Consider the following 24,959-nt stretch of genomic DNA (forward strand, 5'->3'; position numbering starts at 1 on the left):
TTAGAAATTGTTCCAATTGTCTGAATAGTGATGTATTTATTGTTATTATATTTATTATTATTCCAAGGCTAAAAATAAAACTTAATCTACAATCGTTCTTTTGACAATATCCTCTTTCTAAACAAAAAAAAAATCTTTACCAAAGGCCAATTTATGTGTATAATGTCAAACATTAAAGTGACCATAAGACGCTATAGTTCTCATTAAATATCCAAATGTACTCACTATGAGGAAAATTGGAATCATCAAATATATATTACACATCAATAAGCAGTACGGTTTTACAGTATTCTACAAAATACTTACAGTTAGATAATATAAGTATCACTCCTAAACTGTCACTATTGAGATGCTAGCATTTCATGACAAGCCAAAGTAATAGAAATTATGTCTAATACTGTACTTCGTAAACCATTCACAGCACACATGTTCAGACCTATGGCCAGGCTCGCTGCCCAAATAGTAATAATATACAGTATGTTACTACATAGCTTTTTTTTTTTTTCATTTCTCTCAGGTTGTTTGCATTGGTTTGTGATTCCTCAGTCTCCATGGGAATTTAGACTTATATCGTTCTTTGTAGTTTCTGGAATGGTACCTTCTGACCGAGGCATTTTCATCTCTGCAAAAATACCAAGTAGTGTATCAGTAAAATACAATACAACTGCCACAATGTGTGTCAAATACAGTGAAATTAATAATGACACTCACTCTTGCTGGAGATCAGAGTAAGAGCAAAACTGCACACAATTTTTATCTCTCTTGTCTGTGCACTGGCATCGTTCCACATCTCGTCTCAGACGCATTTGGAGTGAACCCACACCATAGGGAATGACCTGACTGAGAGAGAACGGTGGATATTTAAACAAACCTTTCAATTTTTTATATGGATTTAATAATCAAATTTAATAAAAAATAACTCATCTAGAAAAAGTTCTGCACCAAATACATGTAGCCTATATAAATGTATGTTTTATGCACAATGTAGAACTCTTTAGAAATTCATGATCAGAACCGAAAGCCTTGTGCTTTTTTAAATTTGCATTTTGACCGGGTGTGTAGATTCCTGTTTGTTTCAAATATAAAAGACTTCACACTTGTTTCACTTCCCAAGAGCCAGACTCTCAATCTTTGGTTTCTGGGTTGTTTTTCACCAAAGGCAGTCTGCCTGTCCTCAGGTCTCCTTGCGTGGGCCACATTAATGAGACCACACACTTAAATACAACCAGACACGTGCTTGCAGAGTGCACAGGTTACCAGCATCAGTCCTCAATAGATCTCAACTCTCTCTTTACCAAAGTGCTGTTCAAAGACATACACAAATCAATGTGTCTGATGTACCTTGGCGTATCAACCCATACGATTCCTATGTGGCAAAAGTACACACATTCTTTGTCCTTCAGGTTTTCACAGGAGCAGCGTCTTTCACGACGGCGAGTGTGTGGAGTAGCATTCACAGATGGACTTTTGTTCGCATGGGACCCTGGGACTGACAGATACAAAGAGAAGAACTTTAAACAACAAGTAACAAAAGGAACAAGGACAAGACAATGTTACAAAAGATTATGGTTTCCAAGAAATATATATTTGTGTCTTTCTATTTCTGTTCTATTCATTAAAGAAAATAAACTCTATTGGTAATAAGAAATGTTTTTGTGCACCTAATCAATATATAATAAAGATTTTTGTTGGATCACATGACCCTGAAAACTGGAATAACTCCCGCTGAAAAAATCTGATTTTCCATCACAAGAATAAATTAAATTTTAAATATAAATCTATTTCCAATTTGAATTATATTTTTAAAAAAAATACTATATTTTTGATCAAATACTAATCTTGAAATTCCAGTAAAAACAAATGGGTTAACACTATCAATGAAGCCTTCAAAAAGCTTAATTACAACAATTCACTGATCCCCATTTTCAGCCTAAGCTTAAGACTTTTTGCTTTGATGTGTTACACCTGAAACAAATCCTCAATATATTAGTCTTCACTTGATGATGTGAGACATAACATGTCTAAGATGTTGCTGCTGTCTAAACAATTCAGCACTGTTGTGTCTTCGAAGACCGCTTTGTTTTAATCCTGAAGATTCCCATACAAATCCTGTTTTCATGTAGCTTTGATCTCATAGGTTATCAGTTCAGAAGTGAATTGCAGTATAACAGCATTAATAATGATAAAATTGCATTGAAAAAAGAATAAAAATGAAGAAAAACTAAACTGGTTGAGCTTCATTGAGGTTGTGGTGAATAAAAAGCCATGTGGATCATGTTTAAAGAAGACAGCAAATACGTGGCCAACCACATTTTATGCCTCTAGGATTCCAGCAGCATGTGTAGATGCTACAAAGCAAACCACCACTACAGCTTCCGATGGTTGGGGTTTTAAATGTAGAATCAAAAACAGATCTCACGCTTATTTGCAACATAACTCTTTAACAGACAAACAGATCTCAAAGGAAAAGAAAGACAAAATAACAAGTATGATGGTATTTACATCAGGATAATTTCCATTACCAATGAATGATGCTTAATTATTTTATGGAGCAATGAACTAAGACTGCAAGAGGTCTCTGAGTTTTGTTCAGGATACATGGAAGAGGGGTACTAGCAGGACCCCAGTAACCGGAATGACTTCTTAGGTGCTCAGTCAAGCAAACAGGGCCTGAGGCTGTAAGGCTTTATAGAAAAGGATGAAATTGCATGCTAGGGTCCGGTGGAAAGTGATCTGGGAGTGATCACAGTGATCCATCACTATAACAAGGCTATGGGGGTCTAACCATAGAAGTTCGATGTGGAATACACAACAATTGGTCTGACTTGGCTGGAAATCAGTTGACATCCACATCCTGAAGGCATCAGTAGAGGTTACGCAGTGAAGCACTGGGGTTAGTTTTCATATATCAGGTCAGAATAATTAATCACAGAGAAAAGCTGTGCTGTGGAATTTGTTACAAATCCATTGGAATGTATTATTAAAATGCCTGACATTATTCACATACAACAGACTTTATACCATACCCAAAATCATGAGAAGGACAATCAGGAAACGTTTTCTTCATCCCTGTATTTTATCAGGCTAGACTTCACTAATTCGATACTGGTACGATACTGGCGAGTTCTGTAGCACCTCTCGGGACATTTTGTTTTCCCAAGAAAAATTTAATTTTGTGACCCATGCCCTGAAGAAAGAGAGGAATGCCAAGGTGGATCAGCATAGAATTGTAAAAGACAAGCAAGGGATTATGTAAGATCATAACCACCAACAGTGAACCAGACCATCTCATTCGGAGAAACGGCAACAGGATTCCTGTTGTCAGCTTTAACATGTTAGAAAGTAGATGTAAACCTTTACTAATCCCAAGTGTGACTGCTGTTATTAAAAATTCAAAGCTGTGATAATTTCTGTCCTGTATGAGACTGGCCTTGAAACTTGAATCTACTGAGAAAAATGGGACTGTATTCCCAGCAATGAACTGCAATAACAATACTTTCCTATACAGTTTATAATTATTATCCTAGCCTAATATTTGAAAGTGTTTTGCATTGCATACCTTTACATCCAATGCTGAAACTCAAGAGCTCAACAACAAACCTTTCTATGTTATGTTAAAATTTTTGAGCCAACTTGCAATGATGTCAATTGGTTCAAGAACATTTCCCTTATAAAACAAAGCAATGATCATATTATAGTTGAACTGTTTACAGAGACAGCTTGCTCTGTCTATGATCTCAGAATGCTATTAAAATTAAGCACACCCACAGAACAAAATCTAGACCATTCTGAGGCAACTGTCACTGCTGTTGCACCACCATGAAAGAAGTTACATGTTCTGTGGTCCATAGAAGTGGTAGATGGCCTACACATGGGGAGTTTACCCACTTGCATGCTCAAATGGCTTAAGCAGCATTTTACGCCACATTTAACTCTAATTCAACAGTTCATTCTGCTGTTGTAAAACTATCTGGATATTGTGACAAACTGAAAACAAACTGATCATGCTGTAGAAATCTATCCAAAAATATTTAACTCTAATTTTTGATTGAAATCTGTTATGTATTTTTTTCACAAGTCACAATCAAATAAAAATATTTAGTGTCAAAAGTATTTGTCAAAATTTACTCCAACTTGTATGAATTTTATGTCTTCTGTGAAACAAAAAGAAAGCCATACAAGCATGGATCAATGAGAGGGTGAGCAAATGTTTTCCTTTAAGCATTAACAGTAAATTGTTTATCACTTTAAATTACAAGAATATATATCTGGTTTGAAAATACAGTTCACATTACATACAAAGTTGGCTGTTGCTAGATAAAATCTTATGCAAACTAGATTAACAGTTTTTCAGATAGGAAAATATTCACGTAGTAGTACAAGAATTGAACAGAAAGCCAAAATAATACATAAGAAAGATGATTGTCATTTACCTTGTTGTCCCAATATGAAAACAACCACACTTATTAAGAATAAGAAGGAAAAATCCATAATTCTTCTCTCCAAAGATGCTCAGAACATTAATTGGCAAGCCTGTCTCCTGGATGTCTATCCACAGGAAGAGAAGAAAACTGTGAGGGGAGAGAGAGCAGGTTGTGGAGTTTCTCAGAAACTTCTGCCACTCTCTAAACACCTCCAGCCTACCACACCCTCCTCCCCCATCTCCCTCTTTAAATCAGCCTGCCGAGTTGTTCTTCACAATGCTAAGGACAGGTGTTTGACGAGACTCATTGTATGTGAGCATCAGTGGGAGAGAGAAAGAGGGACAGAATGTACTTTTTGTTTTGATAGATGATCTAAATCCATTGGAAACATTTATGAAATAAGATACGACATTGTCTGTTTCCATCAAGTGTTTCCAACATGATCAAAGGTACATCAAAGATTATAAACGGATGGATTGAGTTCCACTTGATGGGTGAGCTGGCATCTCTTGGGAATTTTTGCACACTCTTGTTTTTTCCTTCCTGATGCTATGTTAGGAATGGAGGCTTGAAGAACAAAGTCAAAACTACAGCTTGGAGAGGAAACCCATCTTTTTCAAAGTAGAAAACCTAGACAGACCAGGTCTTTTTCCCAAACCAAGGGAAGCCCATTGTGGTAAACCTCCATCTTAATTAAAACAATAAAAAGCCAATTGAAGCATCTCAATATAAGCATCTGTGTGCCAGACTCTTTTAACTGTGGAGGGTTCCTCTAACTGGTTAAACATTTTCTGCAGTTCAGAAACAGTTCTTGGTCTCATTTTTTGGCAATTCCTTCCATAATCATGCCAAATTTGGTGAAAATGTGTGTGGCATGAGCTCCACTGCACAAACAGGCGAAGAGATATGAAATGTGGCGTGAAAGTTGTTGAGAATGGTCCTCAATGGGGCCTGTCATTTAATCACAAGGGGGGCAAAGTGATGTATTCTATGCAGCACCACAGGGGTTGGGTTATTTTTTCCCACCCGTACTTCTATTTAGCTCACTTTTTGACTTCTCATTAGTCCAGATTAGGCTTAGTTTTGCATTCAGGATAGATAATTAAAGGCTGGGCACAACACAAAACAACATATTTGGTCACAGAGCCCCTGGCTACAGCAATTAGATCTGTGAGGTGAGGTGAAGGAGAACTTCAGAGCTCCAAACAGCTTCTTCCTGCAGCTGTGGGAGAGACATAATGAACAGTTTGACAGACTGTCTGAAAAAAATGCTCATGCTTAAATTGAACTGTGAACTATGGGACACAGCCCCATATGCAAGTTCAACTGATACTTTAATGTGAAATTTATTCAAGTCAATATTACAGGCTTGATCTCTGGCAGAGGAGGAAAATTCTTTGTGCTAGTCTTTGTTGCTCTTATCGCATTTCATATCACATTACATTAACGCTTTAACATTAATGTTTTTATTTGATTAATAAAATAACTGTTTTATCTTTCGTAGCAATGTAGCCTACATGTGCTGAGTCAGTGTTTATTAAACTAATAAAACAGTGAAACTTTGGCTAACTGCTCAAGGTGTCAAATGGCATGCAGAATCGCTGACAAAATCAATCGGTAAATCAATAACTTTTCTGTTTTCACAGAACACTAACCTCTATATGAGAAGAAGGCTTTATAAACTTTTCAACATAATTATTATTAGCTTGCCAACCAAGCCTGTAACAATCTGTTCATGATTATCCATCCTAGAGCCAGAAAAATGCATTAAAAGTAAAATATTATTGAGAGAAGACAATGGTTAAGCTAGACTATCTTTTGAAATACTTTTGCTCCTGAAAACCATACCTTCATATGCACAGGTGCAGTGTTTTACACACTCCCCTTTTTTTTTCACTGACCCTGCACTTCCCTTTTAAGCCTCTAATATATATATATATATATATATATTTTTTTTTTTTTTTTTTTTTTTTTTTTTTTTTTTTTTTTTGAAGGATTCGACCACATTACCTGCTGAGGACTCTTAATTTCCATTCTTTATCTTTGTAAATCGTCACTTGGGTATGTCGACACATGACATGCACAATTATGCTACATATTATCTTTAACATTAACACACGCACACACAATTAAATTATATTTTTTAAGAAATGTTTTGGTGTATTGAAATGAATTCATTTCAGTTTCATAAATCTTGCATGCGTATACAGATACATACCGTTTTAAAATAATTATAAAAAATAATCACTTCCTACAATGCGCGATTGACCAGGTTTATCAGAAAAAAAAGGTACTCTATGACTCCGCCTAGTGTTCAGATGTGGGTTTAGATGAAGCGTTCAAACTACAAGCTTGTTACTAGGCGTACAGTTTCTGATAGGTAGGTGTCTTAATCAAACGAAAATTAGTAAAAAAGATTTCGCCTGTTGGTCAGCACAATGGATAAAAGAGTTGTCTAGAGTTTTTCCCTGTTTAAAGAAGTAAGGTGAGCTATTCCCGCGCAAAGCAGCATTTCAGAGTCAGCGTTTCAATGTTTTACCTAAACTGTTTGGAAAGCCCAGTCTTACATAAAAGCAGGTCTGGTTAATGCCCACATGAATTTAAACCGCATTGGGCATAAACCATGTAGGTAAATATGTACATTTACCGTGGTAACTGTACTTCAACTTATGTTTATGTTATACTTTAGATTAGAACATGCTGTCCCATCAACTGCTGTCATGAACCAGATAATTATTAAGATCTTCATTGACTTTCTGTCTTACATCATATTACACACACATATAATATAATGTTATATTTATCTTCAGGCATTAGTGTGCTTTAATTACTGATTTAAAGACATTCTTTAATTAATTAAAGTACATAATGCTTTACATTAACTTTATTACTTTTGTAAAATAAGCTATATTACATTACAAATACAGCGCAAATCTGTTGTAATTTCCTGGGATTAGATTATTTGTGCTGGATTTCTAGATTTCAATTCCGAACTAGTAAATAATTACAAACGTTTTTAAAGAATCATAATTTTTTTATATACTGTTTTGTCAGAAACAATGTACTGTAAATAAATGCCAAAATCAGCTTAAATCAGCTTGTCACAGGTCAGGAAGTGCTAAAGCTTTCTTTCCAAAGTGAAACATAATGTATGAGCACATGGTAGTCTTACTGAAAGTGCTGCTAACACAGGTCTACCACATCCTGTCTCATGTTCTAGCGTTGGGCTTGGACACACATTCTCAGGGAAATTAAATGTGATTTATTGCTGATTATCCCAGCTGGAAACCTGGGAGCCGGATGCATAGAATAAAATAAGCTTGGTGTCATTTTTATTTTTTCAGTCTGAGACACTTTCTTACTGAAAACCACACATTTTACCTTTGATTACAGAGTGAATGCAGTTCCACAAGGCCTGTTGGGTGACGGTTCCAGACAGCACTAATGGAGAGGTGGTGACTTCAATAGGAAGTTGCTTTTGAGAGATTGTCAGCCATCATTTTGATCCTGGAAAAGCATGAGAGTTTGTCAGGTACCGATTTTACACTAAGAACTTCTTGAAGGTTCACTATGGCCCTAGGGCCGATAATTTGTTGGACTTTTAACCAAAACTTCAAGAGAGCTCACCCTAAAATGAATATTTTTAATCATCTTTAGAAGTTCTCAAAAATGTGACTTTCTTTCACTGACCTCAAAAAGAGATTTTATTTACACTTTTTTTGTACAATGAAAGTGAGTGATAATCAGAGGCTATTAAAGGGTTAGTTCACCCAGAAATGAAAATTAGGCTGTGTTTTACTCACCCCGGAGGCATCCTAGGTGTATATGACTTTATTCTTTCAGACGAATCCAGTTGGAGTTATTTTAATTTTAAAAACTGTCTTTGAGACTATTTTTTTTAATGAATGTGCACTTTTGATTTAACTTCTTATGGACTGAAGCAATGCAACATCTGCTGACTGCAATGATATTTATAGTGAAATGAAAATAGCACCTGTATACATCCCTCTGCATCTATCCACTCAAGCTGCTAATGAGTTCATGGATGCTTTCATTTGTCAAATGTGACAATCTGTACATCAGCATTTTAGTCGTTCTGGTAAATCCTCTTATGGAGCATACAAATGAGATAAGACAACAACACTAATTAAAGGTTAGGCAGAAGATAATTATGTTATTTTTGGGCTGAATCACAGTAATTACGCAACCAGAAAAACACACGTTGGTCAACTGCAACTTGAAATACCGAAAAGATTTTGAGGCTATATTTAGATAATTGGGCTCTTTAAGAGTTATTGGCCAATTTCTCTGAGGGGAAACATTGGAAGTAGTGGTTACAAATGCAAATTTGGTCTAATGACTTAACCCTCTAGATTTTTTCTTTGTGTATATATATATATATATATATATATATATATACAGTATGTGTGTGTTGCTTAAAACACAAACACAGACACAGACAAACTTAACAAAAAATAGTTTTAACTCCTGTTCATACAAAATCCTCACATAATTATTACGGTATTTGAAAAAGAACATCTAATATGGTTTTGCACAGTACTGTGTACATACAGTTTACTGTAAACAGCATGCTAAATATTTTTACACTGTGCTAAAAAAGTGCAGTTGGCAGTTCGCATTTTATGAGATCATCAGTGTACAGCAAGATGACGACAAAGCGTTCTAATTATAATAGACTATCAGAGGGTGGGCAACCCTACAGTGCTCAACTGGAGCAAAATGCGTCAGCTCTGCAAAAACAGTACTCTGTGTCTGCCATGGCTTACTGGTTATACCTTGGCTCAAGGCAGCCTGAGAGCCACTTAATAACAGAGAAGAACAGATTTTTCACCATATGCCATACAGGTCTTGCTGGGCTCGCATCTACTCCTACTATTCTACTGCCCGCCTGCCTTCCTGATCACTTCCTCCCTGCCACCGTACATCACACGTCTCTATTCCACTCGGGTGTGGAATCATATGTCCATAATATACAATATACGATCAAAGGCAAACCTCCAGGGGAAGATTAGGCACAGCTAAACATCCTCTCCTGGCTCCTGCCCTTCGAAAACATGACGCCTTTGAGGCCATCGCTGGAATGATTTAGAGTTCTGCATTTATGGTTCTCCTGCGCTTGGCCGGACTCCTGCTGTCTCCTTGGCCCTAGTCTATGGATGGAAAGTAACCTCTCTGTATGTACCTGCACGCCTACAGCTTTTCCACAAGCCACCAAAGCAAAACCGATGTTGTTCTTTCCCCAAGTGTTTCCAAATGAATCACTTTTAAAAGTGGCAGCAGTGATCGCAGTTTAAACTCCCCTGACTAGAGAGCAGCTTTCCTCTGTCTCATCCTTCCTTCTGCTGTTATTTTTTTTTTATCAAACTTTTTCACTTTATTTTCTCAGGAGATTGCCACACTTCATACACCATTCAGAATGCCATTAGACTAAAGGCCCGTTCACACCAAGCACAATAACTATAAAGATAACGATAAAAATATAGTTCTAAAAATCGTTCTCAATATTAAAGAATAGCAGAGTCCACACCACAACTATAACGATAAAGGCACAGAGAAACGGTATCGTTGGAATCACTTTCAGAACGATTTTTTCCCCCGATGAACGATAAAACATTGCCAACCAATCAGAATCAATCCTGCTGTAATGAGCTCGAGAATTTAAAGCAGCAGACGCGCGTCCGCTTGGAATACACAGACAATATCGTTCGCTGTTGTGGACGCTAATATCGTTATCTTTATAGTTATCGTTCTTGGTGTGAACGGGCCTTAAGTCTGCAATGAGTTGAAACTACAAACCAATCAGGGTTTGAAGCAGTGCAATAGAAGATCCATTTTGAGTGGCCTGAATAACCTTTCTGTTAACGGTTCTTAAATTTTTTTTTTCTTAGTGTAAAGAACATTTCAATAATCTGAAGGAACTTTTCCCACTGGAATGGCAATGGAAATGTTCCAATGAATTTGTCTTTCACCCCACCCTGCTCTTATCTCCTATGGATAATAGAGCTGACAGTACTGATATTCATTGACTTACAAGCAAAGAGGCTACAAAGTCATCTTGCACTATATGACAGTAACATTCCATCAGCTGAACACATGATACATGTCAGCAAAGAAGCAATTAGTTAACACAGCAAGAAAATCTCAGAGGAAGTACTTTCATGATAAGAGAGAGAGAGAAAAAATCTTTGCCTATAAATTGATTTTGGAAAGGTTTACAGAAGCCCTTCAGCCCAAGATAATGCTGGAGGGAACAGAACATAAACAGTGCTATAAGTCTGACTTTGAGACCGTCGCTGTCTCCTTTACATCTGGTTCTTATTATGACTCGGAGGTTCCAGCCAAGCCATATATGTTGGCTTTCTCAATATACAAAAAGGCCCAGCCAAGTATGGTGAACCACATCACCTAATGATCCACTGCTTTAGTGCTTACTATGTCTTATTTACAGGTACAGTATGTGCCTTAATGACCACTGATAGCAATCATAGACACAAGTTAGAATTTGTATTTTGTAATGTACCAAGTTAGAAGGTTATCTGTGTAATTTACAGTACTTGATCAAAACTACAGTAAAAAGTGTAATATTGTGAAATATTATTACAATATAAATGGTTGTATGTTTTAAAATTACATTTATTTCTGTAATTCATAGCTATATTTTTTAGCATTACTCCAGTCTTCAGTGTAACACGGTCCTTCAGAAATCATTCTAATATGCTAATTTGTGTTCAAAGACATTTCTTATTGTTATCAGCTGCTTAAAAATGTTTGTAGAAACTGTGATACTATTTTTTTTTTAGAATTGTTTAATGAATACAGCATTCAAAAGAACTTAATTTATTTGAAATAAAAAATGTAACATTATAAAAAAAATTTTTTAATAATTTTAAGCATCCTTTCTAAATAAAAGTATATATACAAATAAGTAGATCTGATGAACATTAACAAGTTAAGAATTGCACGAGCTATGCATTTTTAAAACATTAAAGATAGTCTGTTCTGCATTGTACTGTTCATGTATGGGGGGGCATTTCAGTCCTAAACCAACAGATGGCAGCATGTCTTAAAGAAAAGACCAGGATGCAGACTTTGTTTTACAAACACTGTAACACTACAGCTTGTGGCTAGGACACATTGCCGATATGAGAAGTTTGAAAATGAACTAAATTTAGCTTGAGACCTGCTAGTAAGTTTCTATAGAATTGTCTCCAGACATGATCTTTTTATTCTCAAGGTCTATCAGAGATGACATGCAGTCACTTCCAGCAGGACAGGCATGTCACCCATGAACAAAACTGTAGAAATATTGACTACACATGGAAAATGTGGGCTGTGGTTTTCTTTTCTTCTTGGCAAGAGAGTGCCTTAGTTTAAAAAAAGCGGGTGAGGGGTGAAAGGAAAAATTTTAACTAGTATGTAATGTTAGGAATAGTGTGTTCCCATGAAGGGGGCAGCACTTTGGGCTGGTCCCCCAACCTATGTGCAAACATAACATACTAATAATCAATGATTTTCTTCACAATCAATCTGTATAGAAGCAGGTTAGATATAAAACAGCAGAGGAAAATATGTCATTCTGGTTAAATAGATCACAATTTATTGTAGCTCGAGTCTACCAGTCAATTATAATCAGTTTGAACAAGGCTGCTGCTGTTTGTTGAAACTATTTAAAAGTGCTATTATGGGTGCGTGGTATTGCCAGTGGTATCTGTGCACTTGTATAGAATTCTGCTATACTCACTTTTATGACAGCAATCAAGTTTCTGCTTGCACTGTGAAAATATTTAGTTGCATAAGACTGTATTGTGCAATCATTCTATATAGGGAAGCGTGGAAAACGGTTCATTAATAGGGAGGAGGCCATGTCACATTTCTTAAAACACTCACAGAGTTCCTGACATTGTTCAGGAAGTGCAAATCCATGCTTAAGTTAAACAGTAATGGATACGACGTCATATCACACCACATAGTTAATGATGAACGGATGACATCTTATTTTGAGAATAATCAAGAATGGTAAACAAGGGAAAACCTGTGTAACATTAATGATAATGCTGTTTCAGAAGTACTGTTCTGTTGACATGTAATTTCTCCCCGTAATATCTGCACTTGATCAGTTTTTGGATGATGTGGTAAAAGGTTAATCTGCTGAGAAACGGCCTTAATAACTGTTTGCCAGACATGAACATTTTTCAGGAGCACGCCCAACATCTGTAGCTCTGCTTCTGATGAAGCAATATATTTCTAATCAGAGAGGCTCAGCATCCATTTTAGTTAATGTTAAATGAAATGTTAAATGTACACGTTTTGTGCAAAATGTGTGGCTATTTTAGCCAGCTCTGATGTTGTATAAGATGATGATTAAATTTTTATGTACCAAGAGTGTAGATTGGTAGGAAAATATTGTAGGTTCAAGATCAACCTTCCTTTAAAACTAAAACTATATTCAGTCTTTAAAAAAAATGATTTTGAGTGCAGATCTTCACATCAGTGATTATTAGAAGAACTCCTTTTATTACTGTTTAGTTTAAAAATAATTTTTAAAGACTGATAAGACTTGTTTAAAAACGAATGAAAGCAAGAAGATTGATGTGTTGAACTAACTGGTAGATGCACAAACTATGTCACATCAACCCATTTGTGTCAACGCATATTAACATTGTGGTAATACAGTTTTCATGTACAGTCAGGCAGAACTACTAAAATTAGCAATGCAAGATGTCTTTGTGTACTGACAGATTTAATCTCATTGTATATCTGATCCTTTTCAAATTCTTCTTTTGGTCCTCTCCTTTCCTCATCCCTTTTTTTATATAAGTTGAAAGAGAATCTGAGCATTCGTATTTTGTGCCAGTTTCCTGAAAATCTAGAGAACCATTAAGACACCATGGACATGCAAAGTTACCATAGTCGTATTTATTTGAAGACAGCAATCTGTATTTTTTTCACTTGTGCTGTGATTCGTCAAAACTGGTATTGTACATATTGGTTTTTCACTGAAAATCACAAAGTTACACTTTTTTTTATTTCTTTATTATGTTTGTATTTTATTCTTTTTGTTTGTTTCAATACAATGATTTGTGCTTTTGATACCTTAGGTTTGAAAGACATGTTAATACAGTTAAGTGGATAGCAGGGACTACCAACAAAAAGGTCAAAGGAGTCAATTACATAGATCATATACACACAATACAAAATACAGATATACACACAAGTGCACTGGCTCCATACTCCAGTTCAGTTAGGTTGCTTCAACTCTTTAAAACATATTCCAGAAAAAGAAAAAAGAAAAGACAAATCTGTATTTCCAATCCCAGTTCTTAAAGTGATATCATCTGGGATTTGTTAGGAAAGTTTAGAAAACATAAGGTGCATTTTAGGAGTTCTCAGTATTGGAGTTTTTGTATGTACATTTATAAAAGTGTTTAAGGGCTGATGACGTGGCCCTTTATGAACTCCATCAATGTGTGAATATGTATGGCTATAAGCGTATACAGAACCATAGGCATCCGATATGTACATCTCTTGGAATGTTCCCCATACTAATCATCAACAAGTCAAGTACTTCAAGCAACATAATTCACAGAAGATCAAAATATCTTTCACATCTACCTCAATAAGTGGTGGAGGAAATGCAGAAGTGCGAAATTTGATTCACTTAATGCTTAGCAGTTTTTAAAATGTGAACAGTAAAATCACAACTAGTGTAGCCTACCAGCCAATAGGAAAGAGAAGGGTACAAGGCAAGCACTTAGAACCAACTACCATACTGTATGTGGGTGTCAATCTAGAACATGTGCAGATATATAATTTTTCTGTATACTAGGTATATAAACATTTACTTAAATTATATAGAATTCTAAATAAAGCGAGTTTACTGAGAAGTATATGCACACATACTTCTAAATATATAAAGCCATATTACATGTACATATTTGTTGCTCTAATTATGCAATAGCAAATCCCATGCTTTACATAGAAAAGGCATCCACAACATTAAGAAAAATTTACAATTTATGAAACATGATACAATAAATAGTATTATAGAATCGATGCTGTACACAAAAGCCATTTAATTTCACACATATAAAAATATGTTTTAGTGCAACCTTACATGTATTGATACTTCACATCATTCAGACTGAAAGTGTCCAAAAAGACGGTAAATTGCATTTATAACAAAGCGGGATACACAAAACTCGATATATATTTACATGTCTTCCTGTTTAATGCTTATAAGAATATAAGCAAAAAGTAAAGAAAAGGCACACACATCTGTACATTTTTTAAAAGTACCAGACAAAGTCCATAAGCAATTTTGGTCAGGCTCATATATAAGTTAACACATATATATTTATATATATGTATATTCTTTAAAACTTTAAATAAGAAAGTAATTATAGTTGAGATAGCAAACCGTGTTATAAAAGGCATGCTATACATGTACATTAAAACCACTGAATCAGTTCACTTGATTTTCTGTGTACATGGATGTACATGTGTAAATATAAAATGTGTGAGTGTAATTTACCACTCTCCCTTCGTCCTTGTTCATCTGTTGTTAATAGCGTCTTTTAAATCTTTGCCTTTCTTTATGGTCGCTGGCCTCTCTCCACGACCTTGTTGGCCAGACACTCGCTCTGCTGTCTCTGTGTTGTAGAGAGTGGGATGGCTTGCTGTGGGAGTCTTTGATGTGGCAGACACACTGCTCTCTGCTCTGGAGTGTAGGGGGTGACTGATCTCTGAGCTGCAATAGTGCTGCGCTCTCGACGCACAGTCTTGCTGAGCTGCGGGTGAAAGAGATAATGTGTGCTGATGGTAAGGATCAATTGGAACTGTCGATTTTTCTGGATTTTCTTCGGAGGCGATGCACAATGAGGCGATTGCCTTAGTGCAAGTTTGGATGCACTCTTCCTGCTTGCTCTCCTTGTCGGACATGTCGGTGCTGTCCTCTCGTGACTTATGTAAGGAAGGTGATGCAGCCTTGGGGGACATGGATTTTTCATGGGACAGGGGTGAGTCTTCTGGGCCTCTGCTGATGGGCCCTCTACCCTCGGAAAGGTGGAAGGACACCTCGCTGGTGCTGGACTCCTCCGAAGTGCTCTTCTGCAGGGCAAGGCGTGTCGGGTGGACATGACCAGTGACAGAAGTGGGCACAGAATGGACCATCTGGATGCCGCCAATGGGTATCATGGAGAACGGAGTGCGGATCTGTTGCTGGGAGTGCAGGGGAAGGTGGCTAAATAATCCCTGGTGGACACTTGGGGCATCTGCATTGTGAGCCTCCCCTTGAAGATGCAATGTCTTTCGCTGGTCCTAAACAGTTGGAAGATATGGTTAATTTACATCATAGAATATTTCTGGATAATCGTAAAGGCAGTGTTTAAATAAATCCTTGTGAAGCTAAATACACCTTAGGTGATAAGATTAGCAAAGAATTCTTGAAATACTTGTCTGTTATTCTGCTTATCTGGGGCTTGTTTCACAGTTATTTAAACTGGACCTCTTGGAAAGTTTGGAAAATTTAAGACCGCAACGAACAAAAACAACAGTAAAAAGGGCCAAGCTTACATAATAGACCTTGCTCATTTATCTTATTATCCCCCTAGCTCTTTGGTAACAAGCCAGGCAGCACTGAAATGAATTACTATACTGCATACACTGTATAGGCACTGCAGTTATCCACTTTCTCCAGGGAGTTCTTAATCAACTAGTATACAATATAAATAGAAATGCTCCATTCTGTTGTATGATGGCAATTTGTTTGTTAGAGACATTACCTGACTACCTCTACAATTTACTTGTCCAAACTTGTATACTTGAGATTTGTATACTTTATGCTGGCGTTATTATCATTATTATTACTCTTCACTTCGAACAACAATGACTTTTCATCCTTTAACTCGCCAAACCTGGCACGCATATAAAGTATGCAGGCTGTGTTATTTTCAGATGGACTCAATATGGTTGCGTAGCTAGTGAACTGTTTACAGCTATATTACTTGTGATTTGTTTTAGAAAAGTTCATAAGGACTGGAGATATAAAACTGTTTATGAGGCAAACATAACTTACTTGCTCCAGCTCTGCATGGTTTTTAGTCTTTAGGCTTAATGATATCATCTCTGCATGTGGCCTGGGGTTGTGCGCCCATGGGCCGCTTTGATAATGGAGACCCCTCCTGGGGGACACAGGTCTGATCATGCCCCTACGGCTTCTGGGAGAAAGTCTGCCCGAGAGATCCCTTCCTGGGGATGTTGGCCGTCCTGTCTGGGAGATAGGAGAGAGATGTCCTCTTGGAGAAAGGTCCCTCCTCGGTGACAGATCCCTTCTATAAACATCCCGCCTGGGGGAGATATGCCTAAGGGGAGACACTTCTCGCCTTGCTGACAAACGACCACGTGGGGAGAGGTCCCTTCGAGGGGACAGATATCGCCTAGACGAAGGTGAGCTTTCTCGCAGTGGCGAGGAATCACAGCCGGGTGAAGACAGACGGGAGCAGGAGAAGTCAAAGGAGGATGAGCTGTGTTCCGGAGACAGAGCCAGGTCTTCATCCATAGAGCTCGGCACATCCAGTCTGTTTTTGTGATCTTCACCCAGAGCCCCTTGAAGGAGCTTCTGGTATTCAGCCATCTGGGCCTCTCCAGCTTTCTCACTGGGTGCCATGAGTTGGGTGATCTGAATACTGGGCAGACTAGTGAAATAAGTGAAAAGAGGCTGTTTGGAGACAGAGGCCAGAAGCTCTGGTGTGGATTCTTGTGAAGCGGCGACTGCAGTGATGGAGAGCGAGGGGATGGCACATGGCTGTGGACTTGTGCTTCGGGACCGTGTCTTCGGCGTTGAATCACCATCATACTCGTCATCATCATCCTCATCTTCATCAACTTCATCACCATCCTCTTCATTACCCTCCGAGTCATCAGCATCAGAGAATTGGTGCTCTGCCATAATCTCTGACATGCCAATCTTTTCTGATGCTCTTTGGACCTCCTCAGTGGTGTCTGAAAAAAAAAAAAAAAAAAAAAACACATTTTCTCAGTTGACTTTCACTGGTTAATCAACATAGTTTGAGGTGTTTTAATTGCAAGTTGTTTATTTTATTCATAATTATCAGTTGGAAAGCTAGAAAGGTTTTTAGGTTTCTTGGTCTCCCTTTGATAGAACATGCAATCACAATGGGGGGAAATATTTTTTATTTAGAAATATTGTTTTCATTGGCAGTAGGAGGTTTCTGTTTTTAATTAGGCTAATTTTGGTACTTCTTCCAGGTGCCAACATATAATGCAATATTGGCTCCTCTGAATAAAATGTATCCAGAATTATACCTGGTTCTTCTGCTTCCGTCTCATCCACCGATGTCACTGACACTCCAAGCTCTAAGCACTTTTTCATGTGAGCTTTTGACTTCATGTGTTTCGTAAGGTTTCCTGAAAACAGATTGTAAAGTGTTTGAATAACTTGCATTGGCATTAAATAGTACAGAGATCATATGCTATTTAGTGTGGTACAAACAAAAATCTACAAAAAGTACATAAATCATGTTTTTTCATCAAATTGTATAATGTTGTTTTTAATGCTATGTGTGCTTTTGCATGTATTGGTTATTGGAAATGTATGAGAAAACCCACCTTTTGTTTTAAAAGCAAAGTTGCAGAACTTGCAGACATATGGCCTGACATCTGTGTGTGTGCGAATATGTTTCTTCAGCATGCTTGGCTTTTTACAGCGGATCCCACACTCTTCACAGATGTACTTTCCCCGGCCTCGGCCACGCACATAAACATAGTCTTCATTGGATTTGTACCTGAAATAAAAACAAAGCCAGGGTTATTAAAGGGATAGTTCACCCAAAAATGAAAATTATTTCATGAATTACTCTTATTGGAATGCTTATTGGAGACGCGAACCGTTTCAAATGATTCAGTTCGATTTGGTGAACTGGTATAAGAAGATCTGGTTACATCGAGTGATTCGTTCGCAAACCGGATATCACTGAAATGCAGTGTTTTGAACTCGCTCACAACAGACCCGGAAGAGAAGAAAATGCTAAATAAAGTCATAGTTTTCGCTATTTTTTTAACCAAAATGTATTTTCAATGCTTCAAATAATTCGAACTGACTCTATGATGTCACATGGACTACTTTGAAGATGTTTTTATTATCTTTCTGGACATGGACAGTATACCGTATACACAATTTCAATTGAGGGACAGAAAGCTCTCGGACTAAATCTAAAATACTGTATCTTAAAACTGTGTTCCGAAGATGAACGGAGGTCTTACAGGTTTGGAAGGACATGAGGTTGAGTCATTAATGACTTTTTTCGGTGAACTAACCCTTTAACATTATTGGAAGAGATCAAATATATTGGTTCATATGTGGAATGATATCACATACATCAAAAATCTCACATTATATATTTTGAAGCCATTATAATTGTGAGAAATGAAAACATTTAAGTCAATTTAAGTTTTTTTCCCTGCACAGCATAATATTATATGGCGCACCCATTGGGATACCATAGCATGTAGTTGTATACATTCCAGGTACTTGTGTTCAACAGATTTAAGCACCATAAATAAAATTGTATGTTGATAGATAGTCCTAATATTTGCTTTCTAGCAGCAGTAAAATTTTAATTGCATTTTAGAAAAGGGAAAGTTCCATCTTGTACAAAGAATACTAAGTTATGTGTTGGAAAATAAACACACATCTTCACATACCCTCCTTCAAAGATTCTGATGCGAGTGGGTTCAGCCTGCTTTGAAGAAGCTTCTTTTTCTCCGTGGTCTTCTTTCCCCCTGTCTCTTAGGCTGATTCCCTTCATTTTCTTCCCAAACTTTCCAACATCCAGCTGTATGATCTCTGGCTTCAACTGGAAATGTAAACAGAGAAAAGATTGAATAATGAACCCTAAAACTGTAAGCATAAAACATAAGCAACAGAAGTTGGTCTGTGCAGTTTTTTGTAATTCATTTTTAATCATCTTGATCATTTAAAAATTCAATTTAAAAATGAGCAAAGTTAACTTATGTTTTAACTCGTGCATATTTTGCTCACAAATTTTCAAGTGGTAAATTTAATCTGAATTTTTTTTTAATAGTATCCATTATCTGTCTGTATAAATTACTATTAAAATCTGCAATGTTCTGAAATTAATATTCATTCACAAAAATCAATGGAATTAAATGTATATAATGTGTAAATGTTTTTATTAAGACTTACATCAAATTAAATCAATTTTTTTTTTGTGTGTGTGTGTTTTTAGAAGTCAGTACTACCTGCTCAAACTTCTGTTTCCACCGGAGGGACGAAACAAGTTTTCCAGTGCCAGGTTGATACATAGCAGCCATTGTATACATTTCTGTGTTCTTCCTCTGTTTTGACCGAAGAAGTGCCAAGGTGGCCTTGGTGCTGAGGTTGAGTGGGTTTGGGTTGTAAGAGCTGACGCACCATGAACTATACACAGAGGTTAGGGGAGTCGTGTGTGCATAATTTGGCTTGGTATAATTTAGGAAGCACCAACTGACACTGGTTGGTGTGCGAAGACTTGGGAATTGAAAAAACTGATGGACATCTGCAAGGTCAGTGAGCAGGAGACTGCTACCAACAACTCCACCACCCTGATTGGCAGCTAGCTGCACCAGCATGTTTACTGGGAACTTGTTACTCATGTTCTGCTTAGATTCTTTTTGAGTATCACTTGAGGAGATTACTGATTGTGGGCTTGAGCTTGCCTCTGGGGTAGACTCATCTACATCAAGCTCTTCTGGGGAATCTGCTCTGCTAGCGACGTTTGTAATAATTTGCAAGGGTGGAATGAAGTTGTCTTTTGGTGGCACATCAGGTAAATGAGGTGCAGATGGGTACCCAAGGAATTTAGATGACGGGAAATCACTGGGTGGAGATGAGGACATCCTCTCTTGTTCATCTATGGAGTCATTTCTTTTTGAAAATTCAGGTTTAGGGGTCTTATCTTTCGGTGCACTGGAATTGCTTAGCTCAACTGCACTAAGCTCTTTTACTATCTGGCCATACATCTTTTCTTCCTTGACCCGTTTCTGTTGTTTGGTTTCAATAAAAAGCTCAAGACTACTGGCTGGTGACAACATTCTCTTACTTCCCCCAATACTAGAGGAAGCATCTGTAGTAGAGATAGTTCCTGATGTCAAAGACAAAGGAATTCCTGTATTAAGGCTCCCGGGGAAATATTCAGGTACTTTCCATATTGGAATATTTAAGGACCCTTCTGAATGTCCTAATATTTTGGATAAATTGATGCCTACTTGGGGCTTTGATGAGGTGCCTGTTAGTGAAACAGTCGACACATTGTCTGTGCATAAAACTCTGACAGAAGTTGTGCTCTGAGAATGAGAGACAAGGATTTGTGAAACACTTGTATACATAACACTACTATAAGATGGCACATTTGTCTGGATTCTGACTGGTACCAGCATTGCAGGGAGTGATGGATGTGAACCTACATTTTGAGTAGCAAAGATAGGCTGAACTTGTTGTAAGAAGTTTGTAGTCTGCCCTTTAGATGACAAGACCCCAAGTTGCTGTGGGGAGGCTCTTGAAGGATATGGATAGTTGTGACTTGCCCCATCGGTTTTTGAATTTGTTTGCACCTGAATTTGACGAGGAGGTTGGTATGGTTTTTGTAACATGGGCTGTAGATTTGGCTGTTTGATATGTAGTTTCTGTAATTGTTGTGCCTGGAATGCCAGGTACTGCTTGTTTCTTTGTGTTGATTCAGGATGCCAGAGCATTGGTTGAAATGGCAAGAAAGATGAGGATGGCAGGTTGCTCTGAAGTGAAGAGTGCTGAATTATATCCTGGGTCATATGCTCATGTACTGAATGCTCACTATCTGATGAAAGCTGTGCAGGCAAACGAGGAGAATTCTGGAAATTATCCTCAGATAGACTGTCCTCACTGATGCTTTGCTGCAGCAAGTGATGTGATCCAAGAACTGACTGTGTACCTCTTCTGGATCTTACCAAGTCACTAATTACACAATAGGATGTACCAGTTAAAGCAGCTTGAGAAACATGGTCAGAATGCTCTTGTTTGATATTCAATTCTGAGATTGGCTCTTGAACCACTGCTTCAGGATAGACACTGAGAGATGCCTGTCTAACAAGGTAACCTCGTCTACGCTCCTTCATAGCTGAAGCACTTGCATAAACTTCTCCTTGTCTTGAACCGGTTGAAAGACTTCCATAATCAAATGACTTACTACGTATTTCTGGCACTTCAGTGGATAGAGCACAGGGGGCCTGCTCTGAAGATGAGCGTCGCATCTCTCTTTGATGATGGCCTGGTATAGACAGAGAATGGCCACTGCCTGGAACAGTTAAGAACTCAGACTGTTTAGCGAAGTCCTCTTGTTTAGTTGGGGATACAGATTTGATGTTTTCCTCTCTGTCAAATGACATTGAAAAACTTGAACTATGTGATAAGTTACTTTCTTGACTAGGGCTTCTTGAAAGGCTAGTACAAGTGGACTCAAAGCTTGACTCCCCAGAAGAGTGCTCCATATCTGCAAGACGCAGACGTTTCTTCTTTGGGGGGAGTTTCTCAGCAGGAAGCTGGGACAATGTTTCACTCCTTTGTGGCCACTGAAATTCCTCAACATGTTTCTCTGGTTCTTTTACTGGTACTTCAGGTTCTTTTTCAGGTTTGTCAGGCTCTTCTGTAACTCTTATTTCAGGCACTTGAATGTTGGGTTGTCGTACGAGTTTGTGGGGCATATGATACAGTGGGTTAGAAGAGAAAGATCCATGTTCAATGTCACCCTGCTGCTGATGTTCCATGATTTCAAATTTATGATGAGAATCAAGGCTCTGCACATCATCAATGTTTTCTGAGTCTGACTGCTCAGAAAGATGTCCAACATGTTTATCTGGCTGATAAAATGGATGTTCAATTGATTCAGTCTTCTCAAATGAGTTTGGCCTGCTCAGCGAATTGGTATGTTGAATGACAGAAATTACATTACCAGCAGTCTTCGTGTCTGAATCTTGAACAAGTACAATGTCCTCTGGTGTCATACATGAGCCTCGGTCAAAACTTTCTGATGGACTGTGCGCTCTAAACATGGAACCCTTACTAGTAGGAGCAGCCTTGGCAGAATCGTGACTTCCTTGTCTAAGGTCATAATCCCCTGTCATTTCAGTAGAGCCGCTTCGACTGCTATCATCTTGCCCAAGGCAATCCTCTTCTTCACCCACACTCTTTTTCATGCGTCTTTTTCTTGTTGTAAACTCATTCCCACTCATAAATGTCATTCCCACCTTTGTACCATATGAAGTGTATGCTGTGCGTACTTCTGGGCAAGCCATCTCTGACCCAGAGCCTTTAAATTCTGGCATCAAAGGCCCCCTCTCTCCCATTTTCAAACTTGAATTCACACCTGTGATTTTCCCATAGTTCTCTGATTCTCCATGACCTTCTTGGGCAAAGTGTTCAAAGGCAGCCTGCCTCCTTAACCTTTTTAGACCCGCAGCTCCTCCATAAAAGACATCATCTTGGGTCATCATTTCATCAAATGAGTGACTCCCTCTTAGATTCGGTGGGACATTGAGGTTGGTTGGAGAAGGTGTTGGCATTGAGTTGCTTCTAATAAGTGGCCCTGAATCAGAGGGTGGTTCCAGAAGACCTGTGCTAGTTTGGCAAGAGCCAGCATGATAATAATTTGGGTCATATCCAGCAATTAATTGTGATTCTGCACAATCATTTTGATAAAATTCATGACGCTCTGATATCTTTCCCATGGCCAACTCCTGCATGGCATTAGACTTGTTGATATTAGTGTCTTGACTAGCAATATCTACCATCCCAACTGTGACTGATTGTCTAGATCTGGAGTTGGTTCTGTGGTACCAAGTTCTTCCAAACATTATCTCTTCATATGTCTTTGCATTGGTGTTTGGTGGACTGATCTGCTGTTCGGCACTCTCTGAGCGAGAAAAGTAACCAGAATCAGTGCTACCTTTGCTGTGGGGGCTCAAGAGATTTTGAGACTGCTCTGAATCCTGGTCCTTTTTCTCTGTGATTTTTAAGGCAAGTTTCTGTTTGACCGTATGAGACTCGTCTCCTCTGCCCATCTGTCCACCAGTAACTGAACCTTTAATGTCTGTAAACTGAGGACATTCTGTGGCAGGTGATGTTATCCCTTGTTTTGGAACAATTAAGATAGGCACTTTCATAGATGCCACGGACAGTTCCTCTGCTGGATCTGCGTATGCTGGTCCCCTTTCCATTGGGCTCTTGTCTGACTCAAATGATATCTGTGGGCTGCGTTTTTCAGGGAACATTGCGCCTTCTGCAGTTTCTTCATCAGTGTCAGTGCTTTGTTCACCATCAGAGTGTGCCTCTGCTTCCCCAACTGAAGATGCTTGATCAGTGTCTGTTCGAGTTGCTAACTCTGAGAATGGAACAAGTCCTGCTTTTATAGCATGAGCATGAGATTTTCTATGTTTATACAAATTACTCTTGGTTTTGAATGAGAAACCACATGGAACACAGGGATAAGGACGCTCCCCTGTGTGGGACCGTATGTGTTTTTTAAGCACACTGGGTTTAGCACATGCCCTGCCGCAGTAGTGACATATGTACTTTCCTGGCTTCTTGGGTTTTTGTTCCTTCTTATGACTTTCATCTGGCTGCTCAGGTCCAGATTGGGAAAACTGGCCAAAACCAGCCGGAGACTTCTGACGAGGAAATACTCCATGAGAGCGGGAGTGCACAGGAAACATATCATCTGGTGGCAGAGATTGCATTTGACCAGAAAAAGACCAGGCATGGGCCTCTAACCCAGGTTGTGGCTTTGTACCACAAAGGAAAGGCTCCTGTGGGTATGAATGTGGCAACTGGTAGGAGTAAGGCCGAGGGAAGACCTGTTGAAACTGGCTTTCTTGCGATGAATGTGTCACTGCAGATGACATCAGCTTTCCAGAGCTAAAATTTTGAGTGGAGCTAGCAAGGCTTGTCCCACTTGTAAGACTTTGCTCACGATGCATGTGTCTTTTAACATCTGGATCTCCTAAGGTACTTCTTTTAGTTCCAGCAGAGGGCTCAGAGACCCATTTTCTTTGTAAGGGGTTCTTTTCCCGTTGCTGCTTGGTGCATTTTTGGCCAACAGCAGGTTCATGTGTCTCCATTTTCGTAGTACTTCAATGGGGTTTCTTAAGATGTTTGCTAGTTTTCATTCATGCAAGCTGTCATGCCAGATGAGTTACTTAAGTGACTCCTAAATAAAAGGTCCTTCTACTTCCATAGTTCAAGTGTTGCTCCACTTTAAAATTTAAATGAGGTCCTTCTTTGACAATCAGGCCAGCATCTTTCCATCACTCATTTCAACAGTTCATTTACTTTCTGTTTCATCCAGGCTTGTTCCTTTCTGTTTAATGTCCTCTGTTTCAGTATCTATAAGAGAGAATAAATAAAATAATGTTTAAACATTGTTTTTAGACAAGGATTACTGTTCTAAATAAAGAAAATACTACACA

General features: G+C 38.1%; 2 protein-coding genes across 4 annotated transcripts in view; both read right to left on the bottom strand.

The window, feature by feature from the left end:
* Positions 1 to 35: 35 nt before the first annotated feature.
* LOC113120728 (endothelin-1) lies at positions 36 to 4,626 on the bottom strand. The gene is made up of 4 exons (XM_026290737.1): positions 4,434 to 4,626; positions 1,342 to 1,489; positions 712 to 840; positions 36 to 622 (listed from the first exon to the last, which is right to left on the bottom strand). The coding sequence occupies exons 1-4, from the start codon at positions 4,489 to 4,491 to the stop codon at positions 514 to 516; spliced, it is 444 nt and encodes a 147-aa protein (XP_026146522.1). The 5' UTR covers positions 4,492 to 4,626; the 3' UTR covers positions 36 to 513.
* An 8,720-nt stretch (positions 4,627 to 13,346) lies between these two features.
* hivep2a (HIVEP zinc finger 2a) overlaps positions 13,347 to 24,959 on the bottom strand; it is a 65,619-nt gene continuing 54,006 nt past the window's right edge. For all 3 annotated transcript variants that reach the window (XM_026290739.1, XM_026290738.1, XM_026290740.1), the window contains 6 exons: positions 19,725 to 24,876; positions 19,167 to 19,318; positions 18,072 to 18,247; positions 17,769 to 17,870; positions 16,519 to 17,444; positions 13,347 to 15,761 (listed from right to left, as the gene is read on the bottom strand). In XM_026290739.1, the coding sequence (XP_026146524.1) occupies positions 14,997 to 15,761; positions 16,519 to 17,444; positions 17,769 to 17,870; positions 18,072 to 18,247; positions 19,167 to 19,318; positions 19,725 to 24,611 (7,008 nt within the window). In that variant the 5' untranslated portion in view covers positions 24,612 to 24,876 and the 3' untranslated portion in view covers positions 13,347 to 14,996. The remainder of the gene's footprint in view (positions 15,762 to 16,518; positions 17,445 to 17,768; positions 17,871 to 18,071; positions 18,248 to 19,166; positions 19,319 to 19,724; positions 24,877 to 24,959) is intronic.

This window comes from Carassius auratus, chromosome 20, assembly GCF_003368295.1.
Source record: "Carassius auratus strain Wakin chromosome 20, ASM336829v1, whole genome shotgun sequence".
Classification (NCBI taxonomy): domain Eukaryota; kingdom Metazoa; phylum Chordata; class Actinopteri; order Cypriniformes; family Cyprinidae; genus Carassius; species Carassius auratus.